Source organism: Populus nigra, chromosome 11 (genome assembly GCF_951802175.1).
Source record: "Populus nigra chromosome 11, ddPopNigr1.1, whole genome shotgun sequence".
Classification (NCBI taxonomy): domain Eukaryota; kingdom Viridiplantae; phylum Streptophyta; class Magnoliopsida; order Malpighiales; family Salicaceae; genus Populus; species Populus nigra.
Genome location: NC_084862.1, coordinates 15,884,158 through 15,908,377, shown reverse-complemented (window position 1 = coordinate 15,908,377; position 24,220 = coordinate 15,884,158). Strand labels below are relative to the sequence as shown.

Below are 24,220 nucleotides of genomic sequence, written 5' to 3'. Positions count from 1 at the left end.
CCATGTTAAATACTCTGGAAAATAACATTCTTTCAAAACCATGAAGTCATGAAAAGTGGTAAAAAAATGTCACATAGGCTACAATTGCATGCAGTAAGATATTTCAGACGGCATGTCTGCTCCAAGTGCATACATATATATAACTGTGTTGGAGCATCCATACCCTGTGCTTATCTATATTTTTGTTAAATTTTAGCTAAAATAACTAAAAAATCATTTTAACTAACTAGCTAAAAAACATTATCACATTTATGTTCGAAATAAAAAGTCATGAATATTTTAGTATTATTTTTAAAATTTAAATTATTAAAATATTCATAATTACTCATATAAACTATTCAAGTGATATAGACAATAAATAAAAAATTAAATCTTTGTGAATTAAAAACTTGTTTGATTTTGTGTTTTAAAAATGTTTTTGAAAAAAATTGATTTTTTTATTTTAAATTAATTTTTTTTATTTTCAGATTATTTTGATGTGTTGATATTAAAAATAAATTTAAAAAATAAAAAAAAATTCTAATATATCTTAAAACCCAAAACAAACAACAAATCATAGAAAATAATCAAAATTAAGTAGAATGTTTATATAAAAAGCATTGCCTAGAATATGCTTATAAATTCAAGAATGTCATTATCTTTCAGACCTCCCAAACTCTTTACTTTTGTTTCCATATACTTATATATTTTGAAATCAAAACAAACAACAAATCATAGAAAACATATATCAGGTTTCAATTTCAAAAAATATCAAACCTAAACAATAAACATATTCAACAATATAGGATTCAAAATTAACATTTTAACACTTCATAAAAGTCCACGAAGATCATGCATTAGCAAGCTCCTAACAAAATATAAAAAAACTATTGTCACATATGATAGATTTCTAACCTATTCCATTTCACCAAAAACAATCATCCAAATATATTCTAAGCATCTAGCAAATATTAATTATTAACTCAAAGTTGGATTAATCAAGAAACAAAATATATTTTTATATATTAATCAAAATTAAAACAAAAGACATTTAACACCAAAACAAGTTCATAAACATCTTTAAATATGTAAAACAAGTTAGAGGTGTGTCTCATGGATATCACCTACTAGGTTAGACGAAACTTATTCCTTCAAAGCTCACTAATTGTTGTTGCTTTTTTTTCTCTTTTTTGCATTGCTTTCACAAATTTCTACCCCTTTTAAAGCTAAAGGAACCTTATATAGGTTTGTGAACCTTCACAACTAGGATCGTTTTATCAATATTTTTCTCTCTTCTTTCTCCTCCTTTGAATTTTTAAGGGGTTTCAAGCTAAGATTTTGATTAAGTTTTGTTCATGATTGATCAATACTTGACTCTCTAATCTAAATGAGGAGGGTTTTGAATGGTTTTAATATCTGAAAGCTCTAGTTTTTGCTGGTTTTGCAATGGTGTTTTTATAACAAACTTGTTTTTGAAGATTTTGATTGTTTATCTAAACTAAGAGGTCAATGAGCTATTTTTGATCTTTTGATTTTGAGAGAAACGTGGTCAGCACTAGATAAGAACCTACTAAGAAGGTTTGAAGTGTGAACAAATGAAAATAAATCAATTGTTTTACACAATAGGTATCACAATTATAGCTGATTAAGTAGACCAATTTCGAAACCTCATCGAAGCAACTCTCACTTCATCGTCATCAAAGAATACTTGAAGTTGGTAGATGGGGTATATACCTTTTGTTTGGATCCAGCCTTATTTAATTTGGAGGTTTGTAGGTTCACATTCATTTGTTTGAATATACCAACTCGATCAGCCCAAAATTACCTATAGAAGAAGATGAATAGTTGGTAGACGACATGTCATCTGCCTTCTATTCCAAATGGTGTGTTTTGAACATGAACTAGATGACATGTCATCTAAGTTAAACACCCAGAAATTTAGGGTTTTAATTTTACACTTGCCAAACTTAATTATTAGCCCCAAAGTTCAACTCTTTTTCCAATTCGATCCTTGGTTATCAATTTATGCATTTTAACCTCTAATTAATCAATAAACTTTCAATTTTCTTCAATTTAACCCTTGATTAAACCAATTTCAGTCCCTAAAGCCCCTAATTGACCACTAAACTTGAATATTTATGTAATTAAACCCATGATTTGAACAAATTAACTTTTGAAAATTGCAATTTAACCCCCATACTTCAATTTCTTTCAATTAAAGCCCAAATTTAATTCAAAAATCAAATTTTTTTTGCAATTAAACCCTCAATAAATTCAACTAAACCCTGAAAAATTCTAATTGAGTTCTTAAACATCCAATTTTAAATTTTTCTTCCTAAATTCATTTTTCTAATTCAATGGGCCTTTGTCAATCCATATTAGACTACTCTAACCTTGTGTGTTTTGATCCTCCCTAACTAGTCTTTGGCAATTTTCTGCGCATTCTTCATGTTCTACCCATGATATTTTTTTATCTTTTTATTTTTTCAACTTTTTTTAATTTTTTTATATTTCCTTTTTTTGTTTGATTTTTTTTTCTTCTTTGATTTTTTGTATATTTATATGGGCCCTTGAAATGGATAACACCAAAACTTGTAACCTAGGTCCTGAGTCCATAATTATCCCATGGAAGACAAACATGAAAAAATCATAAAAGCTAGATTCCTAATCAACAAAATCCAGACCAACAAAATATCGAGGGATGAAATTATATAACAAAGTTTCAATAAAAAAAATCTTAAACAAAACAAACTACAATTAAAAAAATAAAGAACAAATTTGATATAAAAACAAAATCAAATAAAATGTACAGAGATGCAATTGAAAAACAAATTCAATTAAAAAATGATTAAACAAAAAAAAATATCAATAAAAAAATAAAGACCAAATCAAATAAATAAAAAAATCAGAAGAAAAATCCAATTCTATAAATTATTTAAAACAAAATAAATAGTAATTAAGAGAACATAGATCAAATCTAGAAGAACAACAAATTGAATGATTACTTTGAAACTTTGTAGGGCCTAGCGCAGAAATCTAGGTGGAGAAAAAAGTAAAAAGAAAGAAAAGAAAAGACCACCAGCATACTAGAGAAAATTAAATCACACGTGCCACACAAAGATGAAGAGGTCGCCTGAAAGATTAAAAGGTCAGCATAAAAGTCGGTGTTTTGCCAAAATAAAAAAAAAACATCGCAAGTGTCATTCAAATTGCACGGATGAAGCCACTTATGATCAGATAACAAAACATGCCAACAAATTTTTAATATTAAATAATATTTTATATAATTTAAGATATCAAATGTTTTTTAACACAACTTGTTAATACCAAAAAAATCATTATGAAGAAACTAAAACCCCGGACGACAAGCTATGAAAGTTTAAATTTAAAGGCAATGTATTCATTTTAATATGCTACCAAGAATTAAAAAGCCAAAACTACCCCTAGTTCATTTTTTTTAACTTGGAATGTAATTTAATTATTATATTGTGCAAAAAGAGACAAAAAGACCTTATTATTGCTGCTGCCAAGGCGCCTTTTTTGTGAGAACTGCATTTCTTGGTGAGAATTAATGAGATAAAAACATTATAGTGAAAGTGCCAGGAGACTTAGTTTTTTGTTAATTTAATTTAATATTTTTCATTTAAGATAAAAACTACTATGCTGATTTTTTTAATTACTGCGAATTAAAATATTACTCCACGTAAAGTTCATATTTTTTAATTAATAGTTTGGCTCCTAAGATTTTTTATCACGAGTATTTTAAAATTTTGTAGTTCTGATGTGGGCACGCACATCTTAAAATTCACCGTAAAGCATTTACACCAATTATGGTTTCAGTATAACTATAACTACACATGCAAAATGAAAGTAAAAAATTAATTACATTCTAAATATTACTCATCAAGTAAGAATTGTAAAGAAATGTAACTGAACCATCATATATTATATAACAACAACATTATTTTAAGACACCTAATTGCATAAATAATGTTAATAAAATTAGGTAACCATACAGTGACTAAAATATTATTAATTATAGATATCTCATAATAACAAACAAAAAAGTTTTATAACACATAAATATTCTTAAAGCATATCCATTAATTATACAACAATTTAATAATTAAATTGAAGTTTAATTACTGCAATGGTCTTGTTCCTTCAAAGATTAAAGTCTTGTATGGCTTCTACTACATGATATCATCTGTAGTAAAGATATATATTGGTTTGTAAAAACTTTCTTGTTTATAAGAATTCTTCTTGTTTTTTTTGCGATGATCACTTGAAGACTTCAACTCATCTTTTCTTTTATTACATGAAATCTTGGAAATTTTAGAGTAAATTTATGGACCTCAGGTTACTGAAAACTTACATGATCGTTAATTTCAGAACTCGTGGGATTAATCGAGGTGCACAAAAACTGGTTCGGACATTCACATTAATAAAAAAATAATTTTTTTTTGAAAGTCCGTCAATTCTTATACTTGCCTATGGTAGATGTTGGGAACATAGTTGTGTCAGAATAATCTTATATATTTCGGATAAACCTTTTGATAGAAGAAAGGAAGTTACGCTGAACCTGTCTTCATCCTTTACATCTAGATTTGCAGACAAATAAAGAGCTATTATGCTGTATGATAGTTTGCTGTCCATGAATTTTAGGTCTTGCATTGACTAATAGCCATAGCATTTTCTGAGAAAGTGACGAATGATAGTAGCAATTTCATCTTTCCTTGAAAGTCACATTGCTAAACTAAACCATTGACCGGCCCGGTGGTAATAATCGTAGAATGGGTCTTTTTCTTTTCTATTCCCCTTGTATTCTTTCTTTCTTTCTTTAAGCTCCACCTACTTGATGGGGCTGCTTAATATATAATTCTCTCATTTACTATATAAAAAAGATGATGGAAGAGATTATTTGACCGACTCCTGGATGTGAAATTGGAAAGTCTGAATCCAACTTCTCGCATGTAACTCATCTTACAGTCATCGTTGCCATTCAAATATTGGCTCCGGAGCTGGTAAGTAGTAAGTACTAAGTACTCCTACACCCGTGGAACGAGCCTCGACAACTAATCAATACACGAAACATTGAAAAAAAGAAGGATCAAATTCTGCTGTTGGGACTCGTTGTCCCCTAGCCCTAGTAGGTAGTCTTTGATGGCGATGTTGATCGAATAATTCACCCGGTCAATTTGTGTGCGCAACAGCCCTTTTTCTGTCTTTCTTCTCCCCTTATCATGCCAAGGATGCCTCTCGGATTGAAATTTGGTTAAGATAAGGGGAAGGCGCGCCACCACCTTCCTCACCTGGTTGGTGTATGGTCAGTTTTCTTTCTCTCCTCGATTTTTTTATTCACCATGTATCATTCGAAGCCAGATTACACGTAAACTATATTATCATGAGCTGTTTTCGTGGCGATTTTCACATAAAAAATACAAATTTTATATTTAAATTTAAGAATTTATAATTTGAATCGATTTTTTATTGTTAATATTCATGAAAATTTATTCTAGATATAACATCCTAATATGGGATGTGTTTTTAAAATCAACTAGAAAGAAAACTTGGTCTTTTTTAATACATAAACCGATTAGAAAACATCCCTTATCAAGATTCCTTAACATTCATCTTTTATATTTTTGAAAAGAAAAGAAAAAATAACTAAGTTCTCTAATTTTAAAAAATATATAAAAAATCCGGATTCCTTATTTTTTTTAATATTTAATTCGAGAATTGCCTAAAATAAAACCAAGACTTGCACCTACCCATTAACCCATGGACTACACCCACCCAGATCCATAAAATGGTCCACTCCACGAAGCTTGGAGATTTATTACCTCACCGCCATTCTAAGAAACACAGACTTTTCTGAAGATTTGAAGATATTATCTGACCCAAAATATTTCAACACAGACTTTTCTACTATAAAAAATGTACGAGAACATAGACAAATATGTGCAAGATTTCCAAATTTCTTCGCTCCATCTCTCGCAAATAATTTCTTGTTATCTTGGCCCTTGCCTTTTCTGTTACTAGCATTTTGGTTTAAAATCTATCATAAAGCAAAATAAATTAATTAATAAAATCATGATTCTCTGATTTCAATTCTTCCTTCTATTGTGAATATGAAAGTTAGAATCATATACATAGACTGAAGCTATTGCTTCCGTTCCCTACACTGAAAACTCTTGAATTGGTGTGCGGACAAACATTAACTCATCTTGGTAGAGCCCCAGTCGCCAGATTTTCTTAGCGGAAGCAACAACCCTGGAAAATTATCATTATATAGTGAGTAGATGTGCATCCGGCACAATATCATATTTTTAATATGTATTTCTTTTCAGTATAGAAGTATTTTAATTAGGTACATGTAATTTTCTTCACCTACTACTACTACTACTATTATTATCACTATTATTACTAGTGTCATTGATTATCATTCCAACCAAATTTATCAAATTCATAAATAATATTAAATAATGAGTATTTCAAAGGTCCAAATATAAAATATCAATAAAATCAAAAGAGATTTGATGATTATTTTAATTGTGATGGGACACATGTTGAAATATCCTTAATTATCATTGATGATTCTTTCTAAACAAACTTGAAATTTTTAACTACTGTATCATTCCAATAAATATTTTAGATAAAACTCATATTAATTTTTATCCTTATTATCATAAACCAAAATTTGACTCTTTTTAATTATTTTTTTTTCTTTTTTTATTGTTATTTTATTTTTTTATAAAAGTAATAGAAAAAATAATAAAATAAGTGATGAAAAAAAAAGAATGAAATGAAAAAGAAAAAGGAAAAAAAACAAATGAAATGAATGAAGAATAAATTAAAATTTGGATCAAGACAATATAAATTGAAAGTTTGAGAGTTAATTAAACTTTGGAGTAGTTTAATTAATCAAATCAAGAGCTTAATTAAAGAATTGATAAGTATGAGACTTACTTGAAATTTAATTAATCAAACCAGGAGCTTAATTGAAACAATATCAAAGTTTATGGCTGATTCGGGTTACAATTGCAAGCAATTAAAAGCCGAGGACCATTTTGTGAATTCCGATGAAATGAAGGGGTCCAATTACAGTTTATCCAGGGCACTTGATTACAAATATTTCAAACATTTAACGACCAAATCGAAAATGGCCATTCCCATCCCAAGAACGGCGCCGTTTCCAAGTTCGTTTCTTCACCTCGCCAAACCAGGGGAAAGAAACGCCGCGCCACGCCTGCTAAACGTCCACGAAGAGTCGCCGACCGTTACGCCTGCATTAAAGTCCATGCAAGGTCGCCTTATTATCTGGAGGGGACCGCATGGCATTCTCTGGCTTTAAAAGCCAGAGAAAGGCCATGACAAAGGAGGAGGAGACGAAAAACAATCAGAGAACACAGACCGGAGAACCAGAGGATAGAAGACGAGCAAACGGAGAGAGGACACAACACAGGGGGACGGGAAAAAAAGAGAGAGGGGAACGGGAGGACGAACTGAGGAGAAACTGGGGGGGACAGGGAACGAACCAGAAAAGCAGGGGAGGAACGAAGGTAATACTGAGGAACAACGCAGAGGGAGCATATAACAAGGACGAACAAAGAAAACAGAAAGAGAAGGAAAGAGTGATCATTGTCTTCGCCATCTCCAGCACCAGAGACAGAAGACAGAGAGGGAACAGAGAACGAAAGAAAGAGAAAAAGGTGAACAACCAGACAAACGCACAGGGGAAGATCATAGAAGAGACTAAGGAAAAGTAGAAAAAGAAGAGAAAACAGAAACAGCCGACCAATCCGCCATCACGTCTGCATCTCCAGAACTACCAGGTAAGTCGCTCTTCATCTTTTCCCCCGCTCTTCGAATCTAATTCATTTCTTACTGTTGCCTTGAATTTTAATTCACCATATCCTGTAGCAAGCGTGCGTTGAACATTTCACGCGCGCCTGCTGCCCAACTAGATTACTTGCTTGGACCGATGACTGAAACGGGTTGGGTCTAGCCCAGTTTTTACGGGCTATGCTAAACCCAACCAAAAATTATATATAAAAAAAGAAAAACAGAAAAACCAGCCAGCTCAATTTATTTTCGTCCAAGAGTATGTTTAGCAAAATACATCCTTATACTGATCCCTTTTATTTTTTTCCCTTTTGTTTTGATATTTAGCTAAACAAGTCTTTTTGTCATATCATAAATTTCAAAAAAAATTGTGGATATTTTTTAATTTATTTGTAAATCCCTCATATTTTTTTAGGTATTTCACTGTATAATTGATCTGTGGATTTTTACTGTGAAATACAAATCTAGTATTAGATACATTTTTCTCTTTTTTTAAAAAAAATGTTTATGCATTGATTTAAACTCATTTTACTGGTTTATTCACTGACCCTATAGTCAGGAATACCATATGTTTTTTTAGTTGTGTAATAGTTATCAATGCCAGAGTTAGAAGTATCCATAATTGAATATTCATTGACGCCAGAGTCAGGAATATTACAAGCAGACCATCGGTAACATAGTATAACAAACCCTTAACAATCTTAAAAACTAGCAATGCAACCTACCTTAAATAGGACGCTTAAGGGATGATAATATCTTCTCTTTTGCGTAATCAGTCTCGTACCATAAAATCTTTGTTGGCCATTTAGGGTTCCTAGTGACCATAATACTAGGTAACGACTCATTAAAAAAAATCTTTCCCCATCAAAGAACGAGATGCTAGAAATCTATTTTTTTCATTGATTTTTTTTAAGACTGCAGCGATATCGGGTGCGACACTTATATTAGAAGTGAATGAGTTGTATTACTCTCAATAATATTTTGGATATTGACCCTCGTACAAGTTTTTTTATCCTTATATCAAAAGTGAATCATAATAAATTATTATTCTTACTAATATTTTGGATATTAACTCTTTTATAGGTTTGTTATTTTTATATTAAAAGTGAACAATATATTTTCTAACAAAAAAATAAGTTTATATTATTTTTAAAATGTCGGTCAAAATCCTTTAGAATTTTACAATCCGGTTGTAAAATTCATAAAATACTTTCTATATTTTTAAACATTCAAAAACATTTTTTGAATTCTTTTGATTTTAAGAAATGCTCCCATAATTGTTTTAGGATTTTTGCTCATATACAAGGAAACCTTTTGTTTAACCCACACAAGGCCTTACCCATCTAACCTAAATTTAACTCAATTAGCTTGACTTGAAATATTTGGTTTGACCATAAACCGAACAAAAAACTTGTTGGTTTGACCCGAAAAACAAACCAAACCCAAAATTAAAATCCAAAACAGATTAAACTTGCAAAAAACACAAACATGAATTTTTTGTTAAAAATTAATCAAAACCCAGACAACTCAAAAACACAAAGAACAAGTCTAGCAAACATGATTTAAAATCCATATCAGACATGAACAAACCTTAGGATATAGGCATGTTGGAAATCAATCACTAAACAATAATTAAGTATGAAACATCATCGATTATAAATCAATAATCACAATTTGATCAAAATAGGTTTTGGTTCAAAAACAAAATTCTATGATTAAAACTCAGAAATCATGACTATTGATGTGAAATGACCCTAAATTATTGATTCAAGAACTCATGTGAAGATGTTGATGCAAATAAACAAAGTAAAAATGGTCAAAATCAAGTAGCTACCACAATGTTCATACGAAGAACATTGTCTATAATCTACCTAGAAATGCAAGAATGTCATTCAACCCAGAACTAGCTTTTAAGGCCTACACGTAAACCTGATGATAACTTGGTTGCTCCTATCACAATAAGTTCTAAAAGACTCCTTTTGGGTTGTAAGCTAATGAGTTTAAACTATTAATTAACTATCATAAAGTCAAAATTAAAATAAACCCTTAAACAATATCTAATACAATAGAAAAAAAATTCAAATTAAAAATAATAATTTAAAAATAAATAAATAAATAAAATGGAATAATAAAAAAGGCTTCATGTTAAAATTCCTCCATGTAGTCCAAATCTCTAATGTTTCGTAAATTCTTGACAAATTCGAGTCCTAATTTCAAATATGAAATTCTCTCTCGTCTGGATAAATTAATGGGCCTGCGATATATAGTTGGAAAGCTTTAGATGTTTATTTTCTAGCCCAACTTTAATCGAAGGTCTTATTTGACATAATTGACAGTATCAGTTCACTAACTTGACCCTCTAAAATATTATGTTTCCTAATTCCATTTGACTTGAAAATTTACCACAATATATTTTTATGTGTCTAATATTTCCTGTAAAATTTCAGTTTTTTTCAATATACAGTTTGAAAGATATGCTCAATCTTACAAAACTAGTCAGTAGACATTTTAATGTAAAATTTGGACCTTGATTGACCAACAAACTTTCAATTTCTTCAATTTGGCCCTTGATTTGGTAAATTTCAGCCCCTATATTCACACATCTTTTCCAATTTAGTCCTTGATATTAGATTTCTTTAATCAAGTCTCTAATTGCTCATCAAACTTTAATATTTATGCAATTAAACCCTTGATTTGACCAAATTAACTACTAAAAATTGCAATTCAACCCCAAAACTTTAATTTCTTTCAATTAAAGTATAAATTGACTTTAAGAATCAAAGTTTCTTGCAATTAAGCCATAAATAAATTCATTTAAACCTTGAAAAATTCCAATTGAGTTCTTGAACATTCAATTTTGAATTTCCCTTTTCAAATTGAATTTTCTTTGCCTATATGGCCATCATTGGTTGAAAATACACTGTCAAGTTTTCTAATCTTGTATATTTTGATCTTTCTCAACTAGTCTTTAGTGATTTCCTGGGTATTCTGGTACATTCTTCTTAATTATATTTTTATTTTATTTTCCTCCAACATTGTTTTTTTATATTTTCTCTTTTCTTCATTTTTTTTGTTTATGTGGGGCCCTAAAATTGGTAATAAAATTAGGTAGAGTATATTAGGGGTGATATTGTCTTTCTTACATACAACCAATACTCTTATTAAGACTTTATAGACTAGTTAAGGTTTTTAGTGATCAAAATACCAGGTAACAACTCCAAACTTTTTAAACCATAAAAATGACAAGAATTCTTTGTTATTTTAACAACTTAAAAATCTTAATTCAAGATGATTATCACAACGCCATACACATGTGACACACACGTCCCTAGATGTTATCGATGGGTGTGGAAATGAATTAGAAGTAGGGGTGAGCAAAAAAACCGAACAACCGATTAAACCGACAAAAACAAAAAATCAATAACCGAAAAAACCGAACCATGAAAAAAACAATTAAACCAATTAGAATTTTGAAGAAACCGACCGGTTCGGTTCATTTTTGATTTTATAAGCCTGAAATCGAAAAAACCGAACCGAACCGAACCCAAACAAAAAAAAACCGGAAAAAACAGAGTCAAACCGAAAAAAACGAGTCAAACCGAGCCAAACCAAAAAAACCGAGTCAAACCAGAAAAAACCAAGTCAAACCGGTTCGAACGGGTTTTTGTTCTAAAAAAATCAAACCGAACCAAAGACGGTCGGTTTGAACCGGTTTCACTTAAAAAAAAAAATTAGTTTGGTTGTTTTTTTTTATAAAAACTAAACCGGACCAAAAATAATCACCCCTAATTAGAAGCTTTGGTTGTGCATACTAGGTGCAAGGCTGACATGCTGTCTTGATTCACTTCTGATTCTATTAGCCACCACCAGTTTTTATGCTTATTTCCTCCACCATTGAAGGTTGAAGTTGTTTGTTCTTAAACCCTAACATTTATAAGCTCACTCTATGAATTTGTGTTTGTACATTAAATTGAACTTTATAACTCATATTCTGGAATTACATGTGATGAACTATGAGTTTATTTTTTTGAGTTGTGTTTGCATTTAAACAGATAATAGGGTCAATTAATATAAATTTATTATTCACTAAATGACTATGGGATGGTAAGGTCCAATATTAGACCTAATCTTTGGATGTTGTTTAGTGGATCACAATAGTTTAAGCAGACCATATTAATATATTTAACATTTAAAATATAAAACAATATAATTTATTTTAAGTAAAATGTATAAGATAATGTTTATCTTTCTTATTACATAACTAGTCTTTTGCTCAAAAACTATGTTGACCAAGAAGGATTTTTAATTACTCTAAAATTAGGTTCTATCATATTTTATTCTTTTTACACATAGCTCATTGGATATCCTTGAAACAATAACCATGTACAAATAAATATGCAGAGACTAGATTAGTATCTGCGTTATGATAAGAAGGCGAGTCAAGAAGATTATCTACTTCTAATCTTAAACTATTAATTTCTTTTTATTACATTGAAATTTCGACTCAATTTTGTGAATTGTTTTCATTTAAATCAATAAAACTCAAAAATTAATAAACAACTTATATCAATATATAAAATCCATACCAAATGAAACCTTAATCGCGGAGTAAATTTTCCATCTTTGCAACTCCCTTGTTAAACAACTTTTCAACCATTCATTAGGAGATGAAGACGCTACGGCTTGATGATGGTAAGATGGAACTATCATTGTATCTGTTCGAGCAAGGCTGTAAATGTCACGATCCAACTTACCAATATTTGAAACAGCATTATTTTTTGTTATCAGATGAACCCCACACTGTTCAACTCCACTGGAGCTTATTTCGACATTCAGCTCCAATTCCTCCACTCCTTTCACTGCGCATCGATACCCCCCAATCAACGGCAGACTCAGAATCCAAGAATTCCTAGTGGAACTTGTGTCAAATTTGATGCTGCTGGACCTTTCAAACAATACCTTACCGTTGCTCTTATTTCTTAAAAGAGTTCTACACGGAGCAAATGACCCTTCTAAAGAGGTGGCATAGACAACCCCAATAAGCAGCCCTTGGAGTTGATTACCATATGAACCTAAAACTGAAGGTAAATGAAATGATAATGAAGATCCTTCTCCCCGAAGGCTGAACCATTCTGGTATCTCACTGGCAGAAAAGCTAATCTCACACATTTCACCTTTGAACAATTCCTGTTGTTTTCAAGAAAATAAGGTAAGTTTTTTTGTTTTAATTAATTAACAATTCACATGCTATTTATGTGTGTTCAAGTGTAAGAGAGACAAAAGGAGAAACAGAGAGTACCTGAACAAGAGTTTCCTTATAATTATTTGATAAATCGTTGCAGTCATCAAAGTTCAGAATGGATGAGCTAGTGTCCAGAAGTTCCTTCTCCCGAAACTCTATTAAATTTAGGCACCCAACTGAAGTAACTAAGAGTCTCTTTTCTCCCAGAACTGGCACTCTTTCCATTGTCGAGCAAATACAAGCATACAACCTCGTCAAACTTAATGGAAGTTCTGAGGTTGATAGGAATAGATTTGGGCATCTACGAACCCACAAATCCTTAAGATTAAGAAGGTGCCCAATACTAGGAGGCAGGTTGGAGAATTTGCTCCCTGACAAATTCAGCTTTTCAAGACAGGACAAACTCCCAATATCAATGGAGCTTGAAGCTTCGGGTAGACCACAATAACTTATATCTAGTTCTTTCAATGAGGTCAAACCAGTTAAAGGAGTTGGTAGCATAGCTATGGAGGTAGAACAGCTTCGCCATGAAAGCCATGAAGAAAATCGAGAAAACCATGATTTAGATTGTAGATCATGTTTGTAGCTGTATCCAACCAATGATAACCTTGTTAGCTTCTTCAAATACCCAGTTGAAGCGGGAAGTTGCTTAATTGCAGTTCCATTTGCTAACAACTCAGTTAAGGATTCCATATCACCCAAGAATTCTGGCAATTTCTCAAGTTGTGAGCACAAACTAATATTTAGAGTTTCAATGGATTTCAAGTTGCAAATGCTTTCTGGAAGAGTTTTTAGCCTGCAACATCCCTCCAAATTCAACGAAACAAGCCTTTTTAAATGTCCAATAGATGGATGTACCTTGGCCAAACTCGTGCAAGCTGTAAGTTTTAGTATCTCCAAACTAGGGAGTCCTTGGAAGTTCGGTGTTTTGACAAGGAGCTTGGAATAGCTAAGATTGAGGATTTTAAGCTTATTGAGAATCTGTCAAAACAATTAACAAAATGAGAGAAAGTTAGTCATGTGAAAAATGTAACTCTAAATTAAATTTCATTATGGAAAATTTGGGAGCCAATTGGAAATTTCGTACCTTAGTCCCCTTCCAAAGTTCTTCGATGTTACTATGCTGCAAATCAAGAACAACCAGGTTGTTTAGCTGGAGATCAGATGGCAAAGATTTCATAGGGCATTCAAGCCAACAAAGCCATATCAACTCTTTCGGTAGAAGCTTGTAGCTTCCGGCAAGATGTGCTCCATTGATTTGGAGTAATTTCAAATGTCTCATATTTGTAAATGATTTTGTGCTAAGAGATGCAACTGTTGATGCTCGAACATCTAGTGCGAGACCCTCCACAGCATCTGTTCCCTGAAAATTAATGGAGAAAAGTAGAAAACTATCACTTACGAGAAAAATAACAAAAGTTTCTTTTTTTCTGCTTACATTAAATTTGATAGTATATAAGATTGTTTTGAGGTCCAGGACCATATGAATTTAGTTCTTACCGTCTGGTTGTTGAGGACATCTAAGGCATCCTCAAGAAGCCAAATTCTGTTGCGTTTTCCAGGATGGTCATATGACACTTCACGAGCAATCTCCCGGCCCATGTCTCTTATGAGGTCATGCATGTTTAACTCATTTTCATCATTAATTGACAAGAGCGACCTTTGGATGAGAATATCAATGCCGATATCAGGAAAGAAGCCACGACCATCGAGTATTTCTACTACATATTCTTTGTCCCAACCAATGAAAAAGCATGCAATATCGAGGAACATGGCCTTCACTTTGTCATCATCCAAGGTGTCAAAACTTATTCTAAGTGTTTTCTGAATTTGTCTGTTTGGAATTTTCCGTAGTTTCTTAATAGCACTTCTCCATACAGTTATGTTTCTTCTGAACAAATAAGAACCTAAAACTTCAAGAGCTAAGGGAACCCCTCCAGCATAGTCAACTATAGCATTCGATAGCTCCACATAATCCTCCTCTGGATGGGTGTCCTTAAAGGCGTGCAAACTAAAAAGCTGAAGGGATTCATGTTGATGCAATTCCTTAACATGATATTTCCCATCCACTTCAATTTGAGTTAGAAAATGTTCATCTCTCGTTGTAATGACTATTCTACTTCCTGGACCAAAACAATTTCTCTCTCTCACCAATGCTTCTAGTTGTTTAAGTTGATCAACATCATCAAGAACAACAAGAACTCTTTTGTGACGAAAACGATCTTTCATCAAATTGACTCCTTTAGAAACATGATCGATCTTCCAAGTATTTGGTTTCAAAATATCACAAAGAAGCTGCTCTTGTAATTGCTCTACTGTTTTTTCTTTGACATTCGAAATAAAAGAGCTTCCCTCAAATCCATGACATAGTTGATTAAATACAGCTTTCGCTATTGTTGTTTTACCTATTCCAGGCATCCCATACACACCCACAACTCGAACATCGTTTGAGTGGATGCTTAGCAGGTCAATAATATAATCAACACGAGACTCAATACCTACAGGATACTTGGCAACGTCTAAGCATTCGGGACCTAATTTATGCAACAAATCTTCAACAATCTTTTGAATAAATTTCGATTCATACCTGTTCATTGCAAAATCAAGTCATATTCGGAAGAGATAGCTAACCATATGCAAAGAAGCTTTTTAAAGAGTCTGTGTGTCTGTACATATAATGGGAGTAATGGGAGTGAAATCAGGCTAGTCATAGCTATGCTAAATCGAAGCAATTAGGCATCTACTCCAATGGCTGCTTCGATTTTACTAATTGGTTTCAGGAATTGTTTTGATTAAAAATTACACTATTGAAGAGTGAAATTAGATCACAGAGAGAAAGACATACCCGTTTGCCATATCCTTCAGAATCCATCCAGATATATTTCCGGCCTCATCAAGAGCTTCTCTCCACCTTTTCAACCTCTCCATTTCAATCTCAAAGTCTTCTTCTTTTCTCTTAAGAGCTTCACCAACATTCCATTTCTGTTTTCGCACATATGACGGATCGATATCATAGAATATAGGAACAAGAAGCTGCCCCATGGCATGCCTACACTCAAGAATCTTTACAAGTTCGTCAAGACACCATCTAGAAGAAGCATAGCCTTTGGAGAAAACCACTACAGAAATCCTTGATTCTCGGATTGCACTACTGAGTTGTGAGGAGATTTCCTGTCCTGGAGGAAGTTCATTACCGTCTCGAAACGTATAGATTCCTGCTTGGTCTAAGGCAGCATAAAGATGATCTGTAAAATTGTTGCGAGTATCTGCTCCTCTAAAACTCAAAAAGACATCGTAGGTCGATCCATGTCTAGAAGAGGATGAAGAAGAGGAATGAGACTCAAAGGATACAGAAGCCATACAAAGACACGGTTTAGAAACCTAGGTAGCAAATTGGAAACGTTGGTTGAAGAGCATGGAGAGGAATGATCACGGAAAGAAGTAGCAAGGCATGTATACAAAGACGTGTAAATATCTGTGAAGGGTTTTTCTTACAAACAGAAGGGTTTTTCTTACAAAGACGTGTAAATATCTGTGAAGGGTTTTTCTTACAAAGAAGTAGCTTGCATCTATGTTTGGGGATCAGTCGAATGGAAAATGTGTGGTGTGTGTGAATGTTACCTGTTCTAAGATATGAAACATTTTAAAGGCTGACATGACTTTTATTTGATGCATGCCAGTCAATGCAATGCCGCCAGAGTAGACTAATAAGATATAAAAAAAATTGGTTTTTTTTTTTTTAATTCTTACGTTATTTTTATTTAAATAAGATATAAAAAAACTCAAAATTTTGCAAAATCGTTGCAAAAACAAACATTTCTTTAAAAACTCTCTCCCCAACGTAAAATGCATTCCAAAGTAATCTGGAGTAATTAATGCAAAGGTTAGGACTTTGGAGGATTGAAGCCAATTAGTATCGGGAGACATTTATTTTTATCTGCCAAACTGTAGATTACAAGTCATAATTTTCGGTAGACAAGATTGACTTTGTTTGTCTAATTCGTGTGTACCACCATAAATGCCAGAAATTATGCTTTTGGTCAGAAATTTAATCTTGTGCTACTATGAGATGGTGACTAAATTCAGAAATTTTTCAAGGCTTAATTATACCACCTGCACTTGCAATTTCTTTCCTTCTAGTCTTTTTGAAGAATGTCTAGAACCTTTCACACACTACAAAAGTTTAAATGTATTTTGAGTCATGTTGATAGAGACCTAGGAGTTGTAATTTATTTTTTATTCTTCTCAATTTACAGTTCAAATGACTGTAATCTTCCCTGTCATCATTTTGTTTATTACTAGAATCATGTTGGTTCAGCCATTTTTTGTTTATTATCTTTAGGAATGATGTGTTGAGAGTGATTCAGAGGAGTTGAAAAAAAATATAAAGATTTTGTATCTCATAATAAATCAATTCAAAATCAATTTAATTATATAATTATATAATTATAAAAATATTAAATAATTTATTTACAGAGGTCCAAAAGTAAGGATTGGGATGAAAAATAATAAAATAAACAACGAGAAATGCATAGAGTCCAATAATTTTCTCCCTTAGAAATCTTTTACCCTTATTTTTCTTGTCTTGTAGTTATTATTTTAATGAATATCACTAAAACAACATGAGAAATAAATTTAACTTGTATTCTTACGTATAAATTTATTATCATACAAATCACCAAACTGATTTTGATGAGTTAGCATAGAATATAACTTAAAATACAAATAATTTATTTATATAGGTCCAAAAGTAAGGATTGGGATGAAAAATAATAAATGAAAGTTAATTTTTTTCTTAAAAAAAAAGCGAAATGCATATATTGTCCAACAATTTGATAAGAGAAATTGGATGCAGGGTCCAAACCAAGCTAGCACACTTTCAATCTTCTTTCTTTTCTTTGGCGATCTAACTCCCTGATCCTTTGATCATCTTCAGTATTCACATTTTATAAATATTGGCTTTCAATCTTCTTTCTTTTCTTTGGCGAGTATCTAACTCCCTGATCCTTTGATCATCTTCACTATTCAAATTTTATGATTGGCTTTCTAGTTGCAGTCTTAAATCTTTAGATCATCTTTATCAATAATGATGGCTTTTGTTCTCAAACTTTTGTCTGGGAATGCTTTCTTTTTTCTTAGGTACAAGGATACTAAATGAGCTTACAAATTCATCAACACCATTAATAGGACTCTCGACATCTTCTTCACTAGTTGCACTCTAGGTTTTCTTGCCAGACTATTATCTAATCATTTTTCTCTTGTCTTGGGTAAAATAATACCAAATGGGTTTACAAGCCCTTTGTCAAAAGACCCATCGACATGGTGTTGATGATCACAAAGGCTACACCCAGACACCATCTTTGATTAAATTCTTTAACTTTTTCTTAAATAGAAAATCATGATATTCTTAAACAATTTAAATGTTTATTTCAAAACCTGTGAAATTCAATATCATCTAACTTGTCCTTATTACACACATGAAAAAATGGGTTCTATTGAATATCTACATCATCAAATTATTGAACTGGGATTAGCTTTATTTGCTCATTCTAAATTACCAAAAACATATTGGAAAGATCCCCTTTTAACTGCAACATTTATTATTAATCGTCTTCCCTCCAAAGCTCTTAACAACAAATCCCCGTTTGAACTGGCATATCATTAAAAACCAAACTACTTATTCCTGCGTGTTTTTTGATGTGCTTGGTGGCCAAATTTACATGCTTGCAATGAACATAAAACTGTTTTTCATTCTAATCCTTGTATTTTTCTTGGTTACAATCTCTCAAACCAAGGCTACAAATGTCTTGACTTGGCCACGGGTAAAATATATGTTTCCCGCCATGTTATTTTTTGAGTCTTTGTTTCCATATGAGCAAGAGTCGAACATGTCCACTCCTCCTGCCCCATATATCTTATCCTTACCAGTTTCTATTTGCTATTCCCGTAATCTAACTACTAGGGCAGCATGATCAGGCCATTGCAACAAATCATCCATCTTTGGATATTTATCCTACTATGTTATGCTCAGATGATGCTTCAGTGCCAGTACCTCCACGGGATGCCTCTCCCCATTCCACCATTGTTGTTAGCTCTTCCTCTCGTGATGTTTCCACAATCACTCCTGCGGCACAGCCCCGCATGATTACACGCTCTCAGACAAATTCCCTCAAGCCAAAGATACCTTATACTGGTATGGCTAGATATCCACTACATACGTGTTTTCTTACTCATTCTACCCCTTCTCTTATAAAGCCTTCTTGTTTTACTTAAAGGACGTGTGTTTGTTTTTTAAGTAGTTTTTATGGTTGTGGTTTGAAAAAAAAATAAGTTTTAAAAAAGTATAGTTAGTTGGATTTAAATATGTATTTGATAAAATTTATATATGGTTGAGGTTTATGTGCAGCAAAAAACATATATAAAATGTTTGGTAGTTGTGTGGTTGCAGTTGTTTTTCTAAGTGATTTTTACCTGGAAATGTATCAAAATAATTTTTTTTATTTTTTAAAAATTATTTTTGATATCAGCGCATCAAAATGATCTGAAAACACAAAAAAATATTAATTTAAAATAAAAAAGATATTATTTAATATATATATATATATATATATAAGTTTTTTTTTCTTGTTTAAGAATTTCATATATTTTTTTACTTTTATTCTTGTATTCAATTTTATTATGTGTTTCTAGTTTTTCAATTTAAAAGGCATATAGTTCATCCATGCCCTTCATCAGTCTCTATAGCAAATCCAGATTTTTTAATAGTCTCCGCATCAGATGTTGACACTATTATTATGGATTTTCATCTTTATAGCAATGAAAAGTGAAAAGTAAAGCTCTTTTTCATTTTAGTACTTCAAATTTTGAGGGTTTTATGTTATTTTCTTTTTTTAATTTATTTTTTTAATATTGGATTTAACGGATATAGAATATTATAATTTATTTTGATTTGCTTTATATGAAGTTATTATAATCTTATAACTTGTGTCGTAAATTTTATGGGTTAGCCTTTTTAACTCAAATCATTTTATTTTTATTTTTATTTGGGTTGATAAAATTCAACTTTGAGTTGATTGGAAATTAGAATTTATAATTTTTTTAACTGTTTTCTATAGAGTTATCTTAATCTTCTTACCTAGGTTTGACAAGTTATCCCATATTGATTTTGGTTATTTTTATTTTTATCTTAAAATTGAGTTGATTGAGAATTGAAATTTAAAAAATAAAATTATTTGTTTTCTATGTAATAATCATGGTCCTATGACCCAAGTCGGAAATTATGCTGATTCACTAGAATTTTTTGTTTAGTTGAATTTTATTATTTAATATTAAATTAATTAGAAATTAAAATTTATAATTTTATTTTAATTTTTATCTTTTGTAAACTTTCAAAATTTTAATATTTGGTTGCCTAAAAATTGCAACCTGGCCGAAGAAAGCAATGGGCCATTTCACAGTCTTGCCTGCCTATGGGCTAAGGACTGTTTAATATCGGGCCAGGTACTCTTGCTTCCTGGTCTACTGTTCGAATTCTAAACCCCTAGTAGATTTACCTTAGAATGAATCAAGTCTAATCAAATGGGCTGTTGGATGCCAGAATGATGCAGAAAATTTGGATAAATTCCCTGCAATCCATTCCGACAGAAGAATACCACTGAATGACATTTCAAAGATTAGACAGGTAATTAAAAGTCCAAGTTCATGAGAAGTTTCATAGAAGTTTGGGTTCAGTAAGTCCTCAACGCATGCCATAGATCCGTCGACTACTTCTCGGAAAATATCATTGAATGCAATGCCGCCATGATGGGACATGATGGGTTCCAGATAGCATGTAAGCGCTAAGAAACGAATCTATGGAAATTTTCTCTGGATTTTAGCAAGAAAAATTATAGGTTTAAAGAAGGAAAAAAAAACAGGAGATACAAGGAAAACACATTGAGATTGCACACTAATTTCCCAGTATGTGATTGAATTTTTTTTCCATGTGAATAGGCAAGAGGTGAGTACCAAGTCAAGAGGAAATTCACATGTGTATTTTAATTGACCTGTTCAATCTCTGCCTTTGTCAATAAATACAATTACTCTTCCTATTATATTCTTACAATTGTGTTCCTAAACCAATCTAGCAAAGCACAACTCAACAATGAGCCAACATCCTCTGTAAGCAAAACGTTCTAGCTATATATATTCTATCCTCCTTCCCTGGTAAAATTTGCATTTTAAAGCAATGTTACGTCCTTATTTCTAACAGGCTCCATGTTCCTCTGTGTGTGTGTTTTGTTCTTGTTTTTTATTGCAGATTTATCAGTGGACTAGATTTGGCCGACTTAGTGGTGAACTCTGATTTGCTCGAGCTATCATGCGGTGCTATAAAGGACCTTCAAACAGAAGCCAGTTCAGATCAGCAAGACTCTTGCAGTCTCTCCCTAAGATACAAGCTCGATAAGAAATCAAAGTATACCCTCATAGCCTTCACCACTTCTACTTTATCAAGGAAAGAACTTCTTCAACAGGGAGGAGATTTGGTTTCATCAACAACTCTCATGGAGATGGATTTACCTATCTTTGACTTCTTATGCACTGAAAGAAACCGGTCGTTTTCCATTCATAGAGGTGCAATCACCCTTTTTAAGGCCCATTTTAAGGAGCTGTCCCAGCTCAAAACTCAGGTATCCTTCTGAATCTTTTTTCAACATTAAGTTTACATTATTGAATCATTTAAATCTCACGTCATTGAATCAGAAAACTACACATTGACCATAATTATTAGGAAAATACATATTGAAGTAACACACAAACGCCAAATTTTCTTGTGGTCCTTAAATTAAGTTTATGATTTTGTATGACTAGATCCTTGACAAACCAGACTAAACGACGAAAATAAGAGAAGGATCCAACATGGAGATTATTATTTTACGAAAATATGTTCCTGTCTTGTTTCACTGTATCATGGTCCTGATTATGAACTCTTTTAGATCCATGATTCAAAGACCGGTGAATTGCTGCGCACTCCATTAATTGTGACCGGACACTCAATTGGAGGATCAGTTGCTTCTCTATTTACCTTATGGCTTTTGGACAACATAAAAAGAAATCAGCCACCTCCGAAACTCCCCCTCTGCATCACTTTTGGCTCGCCATTTATTGGCAATCAAGGCCTCCGACAAGCAATGTTAGAATGTTTAACATGGAATTCTTGCTTTCTCCATGTCGTCGGCAACAAGGACCTATTTCCAAAAGCTTCCATTTCCCACTACGATAGTCCTACTCAATCTGCCATAGAGGAATACAAGGCTTTTGGTACATTTATATTGTGTTCTGAGAAGGGATGTGCCTGTGTTGATGACCTTGAGGTTGTTTCAAGGTTATTGGAAATCACAAGAAGGCAAGCTTCTTGTGAAGCACAGGAGATAGATTATTATGTTGAGATAGTGAATGATCTGAAATCTAAAGTTATCATCAGGGGGAATTCTCAGCCTGATCTATCATACGTGCAACCACTTAAGGCAGGAATAATCTTACAACTGGAGGCAATTGGAGTTGAAATGACCACCCAGGTAATGAGTCTAATCCTTGATAAACTACACTTTTATATTGGTGTTGATTCACTGCCGGCATTTATCAATGTCACAATCCCTTGGAGCTTTGACTTGGGTTTTTGCTTGTCAAATGTAAGAAATGTGATGCACCAAGATATGTCAAAAAATAAGCTTGTGACATATCCTTATGAGGATGCACCTGTGATGCATAATGCTGCATCGCAAGTTCGTTTAAGAATGCATTCGCAATCACTGTGTTAGATGTAAATATTAGCAAATATTGATAAACTTTTCGCAAGCCAAAAAGTTAAGATTCATGTGTTTTCGTTATGTTCTTTAAGTTCATTGCATAACTAATGTCCAATCCACTTGAAATTCAGCAACAACAGAGAAAGGTGGACAACAAAAATCTTATCTCCAAGTTAGAAGAAAGAGAAAAGGTCCTAATGGCAGAACGAGTGCAGACTATGGACCCAAGAAAAAGATTAAACCAGATAAAGATAAAAATGGCTCACCTAGAATGGTATCATAAGATTTGCAAGACTAAGGGGATAGGCTACTATGATTGTTACAAGAATCAACTTGGCAGCAGCGATAGGGATGTTACCAGGCTCAAGAAGTTTCTCACTAATTACTGGAAAAATTTTGTGGAGGGCGTGGAGAGAAAGCCTCAGAAAGAAGGCGCATTCATCCGGGGGACTTGGCTTTATTCTGGAAGAAACTATAGAAGAATGGTTGAACCACTTGATATTGCTGAATATTATAGAGATAGTGATAAAAGAGACTATCAAACTCATGGAAGATCTAGGCATTACATTTTGTTGGAGCAGTGGCAGGAGGATGATGATGCAGAGAAACTCAAAAGCTCACCAAACAACAAGAAGAAACAAAATGTGGCTGGCATTCTCACAGAGGATTCTTGTTTCTGGGCAAAAGTGGAGGATGCTCTCATTTCATGCAAGTTGTTGAAGTCTGGAACCTCAAGTGCTGTGGAGAAACAATCTGCAAAAGAGAATCTGGATATGTTTGAGCAATATGCAATGAACCAAATCAATAACTATGCCGTATCTCCAGAAATTTTCTTGAAAGAAAGCAGTTTTATGAAATGGTGGAAAACGTTTCAGGAAATTATAGAAACATCCCACGATTCTCCACTCTGTGACTTCATGAAGAACGGAAGATATCTTCAATATGAGAAGGGTTCTACTTTCTTGCAGTAACTGTACTTCATGTCTAAGCAGTATTATTGAGAAGTGGTAATTGTGGATCGTAACTTGCTGCCAGAAAACAAAAGAGTCATGGAAACTGTAAAAGAAGAGGCAGAAATTCTTTACTTTGAAATGACATTCGCTTTTATGGTCTCCGGTCTCCACTCAAATTCAATAATTAACCTAATATTATTCTAAAATTTCAGTGGCTAATAAATTGGTATTGAATACGGACCATAACATTCTGACTGAAGTACCAAACAACTCCCGGAAAATTGACAAAAAATAAAAATAAATAAGAAAAGAGGACACAAAATTACCAACCAACTCTAACCGGAAAGATTGATGTACGTAGAACTTTCTTTAGAAAAATAAATATTTTATTATTTTTTTTAATTTAGAAATTT

At 32.4% G+C, this 24,220-nt stretch overlaps 2 protein-coding genes across 2 annotated transcripts; one reads left to right on the top strand and one right to left on the bottom strand.

Moving 5' to 3' along the window:
- Positions 1-12,390: 12,390 nt before the first annotated feature.
- LOC133668142 (disease resistance protein RPV1-like) lies at positions 12,391-16,638 on the bottom strand. The gene is made up of 5 exons (XM_062087877.1): positions 15,912-16,638; positions 14,567-15,653; positions 14,154-14,429; positions 13,124-14,047; positions 12,391-13,011 (listed from the first exon to the last, which is right to left on the bottom strand). The coding sequence occupies exons 1-5, from the start codon at positions 16,424-16,426 to the stop codon at positions 12,391-12,393; spliced, it is 3,423 nt and encodes a 1,140-aa protein (XP_061943861.1). The 5' UTR covers positions 16,427-16,638.
- Positions 16,639-21,101: 4,463 nt separating this feature from the next.
- LOC133668541 (senescence-associated carboxylesterase 101-like) lies at positions 21,102-24,087 on the top strand. Its single transcript, XM_062088464.1, has 4 exons — positions 21,102-21,226; positions 21,366-21,735; positions 22,042-22,623; positions 22,986-24,087. Exons 1-4 carry the CDS (start codon positions 21,210-21,212, stop codon positions 23,823-23,825), a joined length of 1,809 nt encoding a protein of 602 aa, XP_061944448.1. The 5' UTR covers positions 21,102-21,209; the 3' UTR covers positions 23,826-24,087.
- The last annotated feature ends 133 nt before the right edge of the window (positions 24,088-24,220 follow it).

Bases quoted from the DNA above. Each gene is read 5' to 3' on its own strand.
- LOC133668142 (XM_062087877.1), bottom strand. From the start codon at position 16,426: ATGGCTTCTGTATCCTTTGAGTCTCATTCCTCTTCTTCATCCTCTTCT. The intron at 15,654-15,911 runs GTATGTCTTTCT...TGCAATGAACAG, and splicing joins CTGAAGGATATGGCAAACGG to GTATGAATCGAAATTTATTC. The intron at 13,012-13,123 runs GTACTCTCTGTT...TGAAAACAACAG, and splicing joins ATAAGGAAACTCTTGTTCAG to GAATTGTTCAAAGGTGAAAT.
- LOC133668541 (XM_062088464.1), top strand. The intron at 21,736-22,041 runs GTATCCTTCTGA...GAACTCTTTTAG, and splicing joins TGTCCCAGCTCAAAACTCAG to ATCCATGATTCAAAGACCGG. The intron at 22,624-22,985 runs GTAATGAGTCTA...CTTGAAATTCAG, and splicing joins GAGTTGAAATGACCACCCAG to CAACAACAGAGAAAGGTGGA.